General features: G+C 30.4%; 1 protein-coding gene across 1 annotated transcript in view; it reads left to right on the top strand.

Annotated features, from left to right (window-relative positions):
* Positions 1-10,308: 10,308 nt before the first annotated feature.
* Positions 10,309-14,573, top strand: part of LOC149905031 (calcitonin receptor-like) — a 14,090-nt gene continuing 9,825 nt past the window's right edge. The window contains exons 1-3 of the mRNA XM_090106052.1: positions 10,309-10,520; positions 10,953-11,087; positions 11,459-11,662. Of these exons, the coding sequence (XP_089962178.1) occupies positions 10,455-10,520; positions 10,953-11,087; positions 11,459-11,662 (405 nt within the window). The 5' untranslated portion in view covers positions 10,309-10,454. The remainder of the gene's footprint in view (positions 10,521-10,952; positions 11,088-11,458; positions 11,663-14,573) is intronic.

Consider the following 14,573-nt stretch of genomic DNA (forward strand, 5'->3'; position numbering starts at 1 on the left):
TATCTGAAGTAATCTTAAAAGATAATTGTATGTAGTTACTGTTATAATTTTATATGACTTGTTTCAAAAGGAAAATAGTTTCTACGAAAGTAAGAAGCATCACGGAGCCGGGAGCGTGGGTGGATGGATTGTTATACTTTTTTATGCAAACTCAACTGATCGATTCTATAAGAAATTTGTTATCGAGATGATGCATTATAGATACATAATGTAGATTAACATCATGGACACTAAACTTTACCTAGTCCAAAAAAACGCGGCAAATTCAAAGGATGACGATTTCTTTACCTTACCGCGCGCTGCTATCAATCGATAGGTAGGTACGTGAAATTATAATTATTTATTTAAGTAGTCACTTCTTAAAATTCGCAATAGTTTATGTTGATTACATAATTTTTTTATCTGTTGTTATATTTCATGAAACGCTTGCGCAAAAACATATTTTCGTTTAAAAAACCGCATTAAAATAACTATGTAACTTTTTTTATAAAAAAAGTGAAGTTATATTTTTTATTTCAGATTCAGTTATTGTAATGGACGTTATACTGTTTACATATAGGCGAAGAACGGCGCGAAGCGAGTCAGATTTTCAAATTTTCATGTAAGTTTTTAGAATTAATTTTATTTAGGTATATTAAATTCAAAATATTTGTGCATGGTAAAATATATTTATTGTGACGTAAATAGTATTTAAACTGATAGTTTATTTACCTGATTAATAATATAATTATTATTAAGTGGATTATGGTTTATGACACTGGTATATAGGTACTTAGGTACTATCCCGATAATCTGATTAATTGCAAGGCATGTAAGTAGACTAGAACGTGTAATTTACACACGGTCCTTTATTTACGTTCTTGAGTAATTTATTAATTTATTTATCATTTATTCAGGGAATTATTACAATTCTTAAAAACTAGAAAAAGAAAAATAAAAGCAATGTTCCCTGAAAAGGTCTTGGCTCAGCACAATGCCATATCATCATCACTACATAGTATAAAACAAAGTCGCTTTCCCTGTCCCTATGTCCCTATGTCCCTTTGTACGCTTAAATCTTTGAAACTACGCAATGGATTTTGATGCGGTTTTTTTTAATAGATAGAGTGATTCAAGAGGAAGGTTTATATGTATAATAAGATCCATTAAGTAGTGGAGAAGTACTGTTATTTTTGAGGTTTCTAATGTGATGTCGTAAAAAATTACATTTATTCCGCTTACATTGCAAACGCAGGCTGAACCCTACGAGTTTTATCAAAATAATGTACTAAGTATTATACACATTGAAAAGGTCTACAGAAAAGTCCGCGATGGTATATGTCTATCTCTTATGGATAACCCACAATAACTTTTTTTGTCATTAACTTTTTACGACAAATAATGGCTAATTTTCGAAGCGATTTTAACCAATACAGCATTAATCCTTAACCAATTAAATACCATGGATACATTGTTCATTTAATATAGATCTATATGGCCCTTTACACCGTATGATTTAAGTGAATATTTTCGAAGATATTACAGATTTAAAAATTGCGGGACGTAGCGTTTGCGGCCGCCCGGCTTTGTAGGTATTTTATACCCGTGCGATGCCGGAGCGGGCCGCTATATTTTTATACCTATACAACGTTCACAATTTTTCTGTAGTGAATTTAGTATCAGCATTGCACCCGTGCGAAGCCGGGGCGGGTCGCTAGTAGTTCTATAAACCATGACCATACCATTACCATGACGCTGATATTCTGCCAAGACCCAATAGTATAATAGTAGTAGGTAATCAGTAAACAAATAAACAATATAAATATCTAGATAACCTATGTCTATGTATTTTAAAAGTCTTAATACTACTTACTAGTATTTTTTAGTGTTTGATTTTACACGAGTATTATGTATAAATTAAAGATTTTAAACGCATTTTCGGATTAACGGATAATAAATCGCGTTTAAAATCCGTTAAAAATCTTTAATTTCTGTGATCAACTATCTAATTATCAATATTTCCCCTTTTTGATCCTCAATTCTAATAAGAAAGTTACAACCACGCAATGTGACGTCAGTTCACGGAATGACTTGCGTTTGCTAGCAAATTGATTCACAATATTTTATAGTCCTTATAGTGACTGTAGAAAATGATTGACTGCAATTCCCAGCAACCGGAACATCTACTATAACATTATGATGATATAAAATATTTTTTTACATGCTAAGTCATGAATTAATAACCCGGCCAATATAAACATTTGAAGTTACATTAATTACAATCAAGCTGATAATAGAAAAAATATTTAAAACATAATAAAAAAGAAAATTTTAGAGTGTCCATCATTCCGGTATGAGTATCTACTTTTATAATTAGTGTATAATAAATGACGGAACACATTCGGATTTTTTATCACAACAATTTCATTTTCTTTAAAGAGGGATGCTGCAAACTTTTTACTAACTAGTGTTAAAAACTAGGAACTAGTGTTCTCACAATGAAATACATACTAAAGATATTAAATAAAATAACAACACTTTAATTACCTATTGTCTGTGTTAATTACCTACTTATCGAACAGGGATTATAATAAAAGTGATGACTGGGCATAAATAGGTAGTTTATTACGGCTAGTCGGCCACAATGTTTGTCCCGCCTCCCGCGGCCGCGTGCGCTTGCCGATTTTTTAAATTAATAAACAAAAAAATATAGGTATTTATTAATTGCTTTTGTAAAAAATAATGAAGGAATATAATTAGTTACATTCTTAGATCAAACTTCAAAGCTTACATTACCTACTTTAAATATTTTTGTGTCGTAATACATATATAATGGTTTTCGACACAGTTCGATTATACAGTTTTTTGTTGGTTCTAACTTCTAAACTATTAATTTGTTAATAGATACTATTCTATATATTCTATATTTCTAAGGCTCTATAACGTTATCTATCTTTATATCCAGTAATTCTAAGCCGTCATTAGATATTAATGATATTATCACCGCAAACTCTCTCTTAATACTCAATAAATTTATCATTAAAACTGATTATCACGTGTTCTAATTAAATTATTATGTGTCAATTTTGCTACTTCATTGGGAAGTAAAGATACCATATTGCATAACACCGCGTTGTATGATAAACTTTAACTTTTTGTTAACAACCTTGATAAAAAATATTGATTTTTAATTATTTACCATATTGATTCTCCCTCAAACGTCAATAACATGACGAAATCTAAATAAAGGTTTCCTTTGTTTAACATTTCATTAGTTTTGTTCTTTATTACATTATGTGTGTCAAAGCGTAAAGTTCTAATCGTGAGAAGCGTATAAAATTAAATGCAGTTAAAATTAAACTGTTACTGATCTAATAACTTCAATGTTCTCAAGTTATAGCTACAAGACTTTTCAGTCATACGGACTCATCATCACTACATAGTATAAAACAAAGTCGCTTTCCCTGTCCCTATGTCCCTATGTCCCTATTTCCCTATGTCCCTTTGTACGCTTAAATCTTTGAAAATACGCAACGGATTTTGATGCGGTTTTTTTAATAGATAGAGTGATTCAAGAGGAAGGTTTATCCATTAAAAAGTGGAGAAATACTGTTATTTTTGAGGTTTCTAATGTGATGTCGTAAAAAATTACATTTTTTCCGCTTACATTGCAAACGCAGGCTGAACCCTACGAGTTTTATCAAAATAATGTTTTAAGTAGGATTATACACATTGAAAAGGTGTACAGAAAAGTCCGCGATGGTATATGTCTATCTCTTATGGATAACCCACAATAACTTTTTTTTGTCATTTAGGTACTTTTTACGACAAATAATGGCTAATTTTCGATGCGATTTTAACCAATACAGCATTAATCCTTAACCAATTAAATACCTTGAATACATTGTTCATTTAATATAGATCTATATGGCCCTTTACACCGTATGATTTATGTAAATATTTTCGAAGATATTACAGATTTAAAAATTGCGGGACGTAGCGTTTGCGGCGGTACCGGTCGGCCGGCTATCCATTTTCTACCCGTGCAGTGCGAAGCCGGAGCGGGCCGCTATTTTTTTATATACAACGTTCACAGTTTTTCTGTAGTGTATTTAGTATCAGCATTGCACCCGTGCGCGGTGCGAAGCCGGGGCGGGTCGCTAGTATATTATATCTATACGACTAGCTGTAGGTACTGCGGTTTCCTCGGCGAAAATAAGTTTTTCCTTTTACTCCTAATGTTCCTGTGGGAATATCAGCGTTTGTGATTGTGAGCTGGTTTTAGTAACTTGTAAGAATTGAAATTATTTTTGTATTGGATAGCATTATGCAGCACGCTGCGATAGGAGCAGCACAGATAATACGTAGCAGCAATGAAAAATGATTCAAAAGCGAGAAATAATATTCCTTTTTACATATTCCACCCAAGTTGTTTATATAACGATAGTAATGATTTTAAATAATACATACATATTAATTAAGAATTAAGTAAGTAGGTATTAATTATTTTTTTAACTAACAAATTTAATTTCAATCTTGAATTTTAAAAAGGTGATTTTCTTATAGCTTTCCCGAAATTAATATTATATTGAGCTTAAAGCTGAAGGTTGCTTAAAATTCTGAACCTTTTCGTGTACCTAGTGCTGTAAAATTATAAAACCCACATTCCTGGCAACATATCTATTTGCATAATAGTTCAGGCTACGAATTGACCTCTGCTCTGAGATTACAATTAATCTTAAAATAATATTATGATAACTTTTAGCAAAAGCAAAATACTCTAAAAAACAAAGCAATAAAAAGAAAACATTGATTTAAGATTATGACGACATTGCGTAAGCATTTTGAGATAGGATGTTGTTTAAAATTATTAATTTTAAGAAGCGTTGTTTTTCTCTTGTAGCGTGTGATATAAAATATTACCAAACTTCAATTTGGTAGGTAAACATCTCTCACATGTGTCTATCGTCTCACATGAGCCGTCAAATAATTATTTTTTAGATCCATGTGATTAATAAGGAATTTATTGTGATGAATAAGTCCTTCTAATTTTCCAAATTAATTTACACTTTCGTGCGAATATCTAGTGATGCGAATGGTGAGGATGAGGCGCCAATAGGTACAATTCTGTAAACGCGAATGTGTGCATGTTATTTATTCGCACGAATGTGTAAATGTGGTGTAAAAAAATCTGCACCATTTTTTTTTCATAAGTTTGGAAACTCCCTACTTACTTTATAAGATTGTTAGTAATAAGTGCCTTTTTGGTCAACGTTTTTCCAGAGTCCCTGAAATTTTATTCGGAATATCATCTAGACGAGTAAAAAAAGGAATGTAACTTAGGTAAATACTTAATACTCTCTATATATTTACAATAAACTAAACCTCCTTTTCGGTGATTTTTAATGACTTCAGCAATATTGCAAGCGGATCTCCATTTTTTTTAAAAGACGTTTTTTTTTGGAAATTTCCCTTTTTTATTTTTCTTATTGAAAATTTACTTTTTTTATTACTTTTTATATATTTGCAAATTGCAATAGACTAAATCCCCTTTTATAAGTATAACTTTAGTTATTTTTACAAAGCCGAACTTACCTAATTTTTTTTTTCAAAAACATACTATACTGAATGAAATGATAACTACCTCAATCATATGATCATACGTATAGGTAACTTCAAGGTAACTTTTGAAAATAATTAATTGACCAAAAAGACACTTGTTGACAAGACGATAATGTTCGTTTCTGTTGTTGAATCTCAGAGTATCTATAAGCATAATATTTTTCTGACTCACGCTATCTATGTTTACTTTAAAGTTTATATTATTATTTATTAAATATAAGCTGATATTTAATAACTATTAAGAGAAATTAATATATTCCGTGTATATATTATATTTATGTTGAATATATTTCGGTTCAAATAATTTTTTCATAAGTATGTATGGTACTGTTTTAATATACGTAGCAAATTGCACAAAAACAAGATTATTTAAGGTTATCATTAAAATATACAAAAGATGTTAATATGCTTAATTAACCAATCTTTATTTTAAATGTAAACCTCTTAAAGGTTAAATTATTTGTTTTAAATGGCCAAATTAATATTAATAAATACAAATATTAATTTAAAGATCAATGAATAATTAGGTACATTGTAACATTAGAGAAAAAATAAAATAATACCTATATGTTTTCAAGATTTATACAGGGTGTCCCACTTTCGGTATACTAAGCGCGAAGGGACTTGTAGTTTTGCATACACTGATCACATAGAAAATACTTAAATAACAAAATTACGCGAAAAATTTTTTGCTAAATTTTTCCTTAAAATCCATGTATTCGTCTCTAGCTTCGCGCAGCCGGCATAATATACCGCTTCGCTAATGTGAGTATTTTGTCTATGAAAACATAATCTTAAACGATAGCTCACATGCGGGTGGCAAAGTTGGGCGGTTTGCTTGTTGGGGGTGTACACATGGAATTTTAAGAATTCCTCTATTTAAAAAAAAAATGCGTCTGGAATTTTATAATTATTTTTTAAGTACTCAGCGTATGCAAAACTACAAGTCCCTTTGCGCTTAGTATACCGAAAGTGGGACACCCTGTATAGGTGATGTTTTGAAGCTGTAAAAGCTATGCAAATCTTCAAATTACATTGGCATAAGTTAGGTAAGTTCGTGGTTCCTATATGCACGTACCTATAGTTCATCAAAATCGCAGCCAAGTCTCATTTGTTTTTTAATTATAAGCTTCTTTTTGTAGCTCTCTAGGACTCTAGATAATGTATTACATTACATTATGTTTGTATAAGTATGAAACGAAAAAAGAGCTCTGTAGATGGTTTAACTACTTCAGTTGCAAATTCTAATAAGGAAGTCATCTAAAAATGAGTCTTGTGCTTTATCACTATGACTTTTGACTGAATATTTCTCGAACTTACTGGCATATTGATAATACATACAGTAGATAAGCTGATCTTACAAGCATTGGTGTCTTCATGCATAATGCCTTTTAAAATTCTAATAGGGATCAGGGTCATTTCCGTTTTATTATATTGAATGTTATACGTTACATATTTTTATCTTCTTAGATCATCACGTAACAATACAATGGCATTGTGCATGAAATGTACCATCTTCTTTTTTACATACCTGTATAATTATTCTAGACACAATTTATATTCCATTCGATGATACCTAAACGAATACCAATTGAAAAAGTAGGTACCTACCTACATGATGAATTTATAATTTTTAATCGTTATTTGACAATAAACAACTTTTAAATAATTGTAGAATAAATTATTTGATCGCATATTTATCAAGAAATAAATTCCACATTTAAATGTACATAAAAATTTAATTTGTTTGTCACGCTTTGATGATAAACATGCATATATAATTAATTTTCCAATTAGGTATAGATATCTACTAATACCCACACTCAATGTCACTTTCTTTAACCTTTCACATCTTTTGTGAAATTTAAACTCTGTGCATAACAATTAACAATTTGAAAAATAAATCCATTGAATTTAAATTCAAAGTGTGAATCATTGCAAAAGTAGACAATTGACTGTTTGAGACCCCATGCACCGATATTTATCTTAGTTATGTAACATGTTGTTCTTAATAATTTTTACAAATAAAATCTTTCAAAAGTGATGTTGGTAAAGAATGGTTATTAAAAAAATATTGAATTGTTAGTGTACTTACTAAATAAAAAAAGAATGTATGCAATGAAAACATTGAGTATAGAGCATAACATAGAGTCACTCTTGAGTCTAGACGAACAAAATAAAAGTACCTACTGGTTAGTGTGTAAAATATAAATCATAAAAGTATTCAAATTCTGAATTTCGTGACTTATTAAAATTGTAGTATAGACTTATCTATAGATACCTAATGGGTCGAATTCTGAACATCGAAGTTATTTAGTAGGAAAAGTTATCATCATCATTATCATTTAGCCCATATTTGTTCCTTGTTCCCACTGCTGGGACTTGGGCCTCCTATGAGAGTGTGAAAAGTGATCGAAACTAATCGATCTGAACCAAAATCTGCAATAAATACTGAAATACATGGCCTGTCTGTGCGTCTGTCTAGGATATGTTTATGACGACATAAATGCCTCCTATTTAAAGTACTTCGTCTTAACTCTTATTTTATTACGCAATACGTTGCAAAAGTGATTTAATTGTATTGAATAAGTTATGATTTAAGAAACATGGTCATTCCTGTTATCGCACTAATGAATGATTAGTGCGATCCCTGAGGTCACGACATGCAAACAGACACGTGTCCGTTATTGTGGCTGAATTATCATAAGAAATATAAGTATGATAATTTGAATTAGTTTTGATAAAGATTGTTATATAAATACTCACGTATATACATATTATGTATTTCGTTAGCCCACTCTGAGATTGTCGAGAGCATGATACTCACTGATGAGTCTTTTTCCTTAAAATCATTGTTATGTAATAATTCATCAAAGAAAATAAATTAATATGACGACTATTATATCATTTTATAAACATAAAACATACATGATTGTAATGTTTTCAGTAGGTATCTATAGGATTATCCAAGTCCAGGGTGATTCATTTGAATTGGAGAATTAATTCACGAACGAAAATATTTAACTAGTCGCTTTTTAGCCAAAAAGTGCCACATAAAATAATTAATTCTAAATTCGGACAATACATCGCAATTGGTATAAAATCAGTGGTTATCTGTTTAAATTTTAAACTGCACCTGTTTATTATGTGCTTAGGGTCACCACACGAACGAAGTATCGATATTTTTTTAATTAAAATTCAACTTCTGTTTTCATTTTTTCCTACCTCTCCAAATATTCTTGTTCTTTTTAGTTAAAAAGGGAATAATAAAATTAGCGAACTATACAGATAAATTTAAAGTTAATTTAATTAGTTAAATGTTTTTACTTTTCAAATTTAAATTTAAATGATGTCTGAGAATGATAGAGTATCTACGTAGTGACGCACGTGGAATGCCACGAGTTTCTAATTTATTTTAAAAACAGTAGCACTATCTTTTTTGATCTTGCAAATATCTCAAAAAGAAACACAAACAATAGAATTATCCTAATTTTTCGTCTTGCGATGAGAGCATATTTTTACATCAGAGATGACACAAAAAAATACCTACTTGTTTTAGAGTTTCCTGAAACTCCAAATGAACTTATTATTTTCAATTTGTGAGCCAAATCTGAAGTAGACATTGTGGGTACCTACCATATAACCTCACCTTATGAATTGCCGATTTATCAAACCTAATATAAAATGATCATTTATTTTTACCCGGTATAATGCAGGCTCTATAATGGGATATAGCAAAAACCATTGCGCCTGAATTTTTTTTACAAATTACGAATATAAAAAAGACAAAGATTTAACTAAACAAAAGCAGATTAAATATACATAATTAATATAATACAACCTATAATATAATTGATTCAGATTCATCAATAATGATCTTAATTTGTTGAGCGCCTTTTATAACAATTTTCAATAGCAAATAGTAGCGATATTCATTATTATTTAATCAGGCGTTAACATTTAGCATGTGTCGTTCGATGCTGATTTCTGACAAAAAGAATATTATATTATAAAGTGTCTTCTTGGAATTTGGAAATTCTGAATACTTTCTTTGCTTTACTTTCATTACATATTTAATTCATAGAAAAATAGTTGCTGTAATGTACTCTGTAGACTCTGATTATCTGATTATATTATGTCTCCAATTAAAATTGACATGAGTTGCACTATCTAAAAATATGTTTCCTACTTCGGATTTTTGAATCGTAGGTAGGTACTTCTTACCTTAGAATTTACTTTCAAGTTTCCTATTTTGGTCGGTACTCACATGTCACAGGAGAAATACTTACACATTATTTAATTGAACCGTGGCCCGTGGTTAGCGCTTTATTATATTTATTTAGTTTTAGAGATTTTTAATATTTTTATTGGTATTTGGTAATGTCATCTATGATATTTTTATCATGTGAATTTGTCTTCATTCCTCCGTCGTTAGGGTCGTTAGGTACAAGGTTGCATCTATTTAAATCAATTTGCGATCGCGTAAAATACACAACAGAATTAAAAATTTCACCTAATTCATTAAAATGTGATAAGCGAATTTTTCACTCAGTCATTAGGTATTCCAATCACGGCATATTTAGTGATTAATTTCAGATAACAATTGATTGTCGAGTAGATAATTTGTAAACACTGCTGTTTAGGACAATCGTTGTCGTAGTTGTAAGAAAATATATTGAGACAATCAACAAAGCTGTTATGGTTTGCTCTCGTGCTCTTCGGATCCAAACGGTTGGCTGATGTGCTTGAGAAAACAATAGAGTATCAGTAATCAACGATTTCATGGACAAAGTGATTAACATATATTTACGTCATTATGTTATTTCAATATACCAGAGGTGTAGTGTTTGATAATGTCTGCATATTGTAGAGCGGAAGTGATTTTGAGCTTTCTATGGATTTTTGCTACAGTTGCGGTAGTAAGTGTAATAATATGTCGCTAAAATCATATTAATTTAAATAAGTGTAATAAAATTCTTTCTTCGAAATCGTAGGTAGCAGAAAATAATGTTTTCTTTATATCGATAGTCGATTCAAATCAGAAACTCTAATGCGTAACCTATACCTAATAGGTTTAAATATTTATAGTTACTTTTAATCAAATGAAATTTATTCATTCTGATGAACATTTAAATTAATAAAGTAGATGACAAATAGATTTATTAATATAATAAACATTAGGTATTGAAAATTTTCCCATCAACCATTATCAGCCTTGAAAAAATGCATTGTTATTATTGAAACTAGGCGCTGATAAAAGAACAAACAAATAAAGCGTACTTTAAACATTGCAATGTTGTGAAATTGTGGATAAACAATATTCATGTATACAGAAATAGTATGTTTTGTAGGTTGATGCTTACTTCAGCGATGGCCTCAACCCCGTGAGAGTGGACCTGAGTGTTTGGCATCAGCGGAACCCTCGAGTGGCGCTGCGAACTAACGACCAGCTCGCTTGTGAAAAACCTAATATTTACATATGCGAGGTACTTTACAAAATGTATTGTTTAAGAATTTTAGCGGTAGTCTACCTACACAATAATATAATGACAGACAATGAAATAGAAAGGATGTGGTTTCAACTTTCAGGAAGGAATAATCAGACATAGTATTCCGTAGGTAATGAATATAATTATGTATTATAATATTAATATTAATTACCTACGGAAATCTACTAGATCTATCATCTGTTTTAATAAAATATGTACCTACTGTTATAACGTAAGGGCTAATTTAATTTTCGAATAATTCGTCAACGTAATTTACTTGGTGTTGAATTTCGCGGTACGATGAAATTACTTTATATTACGCAAAATTTAAATTACCATAATATTTGTATTCACTCAATTTTCCATAGGAACCACCAAACACAATATCGTCAGAAATCGGCAAAAGGTGTAACTTCCGTAACGTACAATACCATGAGCAAGTATACCGCTGGGTTGCTGGTAGAGGCTGTCTGCTCTATACACCAGACTTCCTATTCGTGAATGGCAGTAATCCTATCAATTTGAATGCGGGATGCGTTTATGGGAATCTGTTCGCGCCTTGCTTGGAAGTTGTAAGTATTTTACATTTTAGTAACCTAGCTTTGTGTTACTTTACTAGTACATAGGTACTCAGCTATAGCTTATTTATCCCGGGTCTGTACCTGATTTTTTATCATTTTATTTAATTTTATATTAACTATGTTGTAATTTACACTATTTTTGCATAGTAAAATAAACCCTTTATGTTAATTTATGTTTTTTTTTACGATAACTTTGTCTACCAAAATAAATAATTTTGCGAATAGATAAAATCTAATCGAACTTCGATACGATTTCAGAACTAATCAAATCAGGAGCATTTAATTATATTATTAGATACCTATTATAATAATTTATGATGATGAATGATGATACAAGTGAATTCTGCACTTACCTACAGCTAATAAACACAAGGATTAAGCGCGTCACACACGGTGAAGAATGAAGATACTATACCATCATTTTTCTTTTTGTCATTGCGTACTAAGACCCCTGTAGAGCCGCCATCCTGTTACAAATGACCCGAAATTTTGTGTCAGTGTTTCGGGTAATTGTACAATTTCAAATATTACACACTATACAGGGTGAAAGGTATGACGTTTGACGAATTTAGACAGGAGCTTCTAGTCTTCTACTCATGAAACTGAACAACTTTTGTTCTACAACTTTGCTGAATTCGTAAAAAAAAATGGACTTTATAAGGAAACTTCGCTAATCAGCTGACCGATTTCCATACAAAGTCCAAATTTTTTTCTACGAATTCAGCAAAGTTGTAGAACAAAAGTTGTTCAGTTTCATGAGTAGAAGCTCCTGTCTAAATTTGTTAAACGTCTTACCTTTCACCTGGTATACACTTACAAGTTACATCCATTATATTAAAATACTGACACGTAAAATTATTACGCTATTAAAAATGCTTTTTCAGTTGAAATATAAACACATCAAAAAGTGCGATTTTTTACATTTTATAGTTTAAATTATCTTCATGATAATAATATGTAGATTTGATCTTGTAATTTAGATACCCTGGATACTGTATTCTGATTTAATCTAATGTCTCATACGTGTTCATTTAAATTTTAAACAGCATTTACAAAATATATTAATTTAAAAAAAAATTCATTCGCCACATTCTTAAAACGGTGGATAAATTATACATTTTCCATTGCAAACAAAGGAAAAAATGGAAGACACAAAACATTTTACGATTATATTTTTGTAAACTACATACACACCTAGTTTGAGTTACAATATACCTGTGTTGTTTTTTAATTAATTTCAAATAAGTAATGGTGTTTATTTATATACAAAAAAATATAGGTATTCGTAACAAAATTTAAATGCAGCAACTTTCTATTGTAATTTTCCGATTTTCAAAAATAACTCAAAAACTAAAAGTTTCTGTCGGCTGAAATTTCAGATTTAGGTTCCATAGCTAACAAAAAAAAATTGGCGCCTTGACGTCCTATAAACTAAAGTACAAATTATCACGAGACTAGCTGCGCCCCGCGGCACATACAATCACATTCATATCCATTCACTATTAAATATTGTAAACAATATATTTACTTTAATATTATAAAGTTCTATAATATAATGAAATAATCGGATAAGGATCGATTTCTTTATCAAATTTTAAAGGGTACATATATTCCGTAGTAAACTGTTATAAAGGATGTCCTGATTGAAAAGAGTTTTCCAAGCTATTACCTACTTAGAGCTATTACGCACTGTCGACCAGTCGCCGGCGACTGAGTCGCTGAGTGTGACTTATTATAGTTTAAATAGGGGCTTGCGCACTTAGTCGTCAGTCGTCCAGGAGTAGTCCAGTCGCTGGTCGACAGTGCGTAATAGCTCTTATCTAGTAGTTATTCAATAAATATATTTAAAACAATTAATCGCAAAAATATCAAACATTGTTGTTTATAAATATTTCCCCTAAAGTATTGTGAATGTAACAATATGTGAATGTAGCTTGAATATAAACAAAGAAATGTTCGATATATCGAATAATCGATCGATTGATTGATTGATTGATTGAATGATTGATTGAATGATTGAATGATTGATCGATTGATTGATTGATCGATTGATCGATTATTGATTGATTGATTGATTGAATTGATTGATCGATTGATCGATTGATTGATTGAATGATCGATTGATCGATTGATTGATCGATTGATTGATTGAATGATCGATTGATCGATTGATTGATTGATTGATTGAATCATCGATTGATCGATTGATTGATCGATTGATCGATTGATTGATTAATCGATCGATTTATCGATTGATCAATTATTGATTGATAAATTATTGATTGAACGATTGATCGATTGATTGATTAATCGATCGATATATCGATTGATCAATTATTGATTGATAAATTATTGATTGAACGATTATTGATTGATTGATTTGATTGATCGATCGATATATCGATTGATCGATTGATCGATTGATCAATTATTGATTGATCGATTATTGATAGATCTATTATTGATTGATTGATCGATTGATCGATCGATACATCCATTGATCGATTCGATTGATTGATTGATTGAATCATCGATTGATCGATTGATCGATTGATTGAACGATCGATCAATTGATTGATTGATCGATCGATATATCGATTGATCAATTATTGATTGATAAATTATTGATTGAACGATTATTGATTGATTGATTTGATTGATCAATCGATAAATAGATTGATTATTGATTGATTGATCGATTGATCGATCGATATATCGATTGATTGATTATTGATTGATTGATCGATTGATCGATCGAACATCGATTGATCGATTGTTTGATTGATTGAATCATCGATTGATCGATTGATCGATTGATTGATTGATTGATTTATTGATCGTTCGATCGATTGATCAATTGATCGATCGATATATCGATTGATCGATTGATCAATTATTGATT

This window comes from Colias eurytheme, chromosome 10 (genome assembly GCF_061535395.1).
Source record: "Colias eurytheme isolate Ceu_HAF_F1 chromosome 10, ilColEury1 Martin Lab GWU primary, whole genome shotgun sequence".
NCBI lineage: Eukaryota > Metazoa > Arthropoda > Insecta > Lepidoptera > Pieridae > Colias > Colias eurytheme.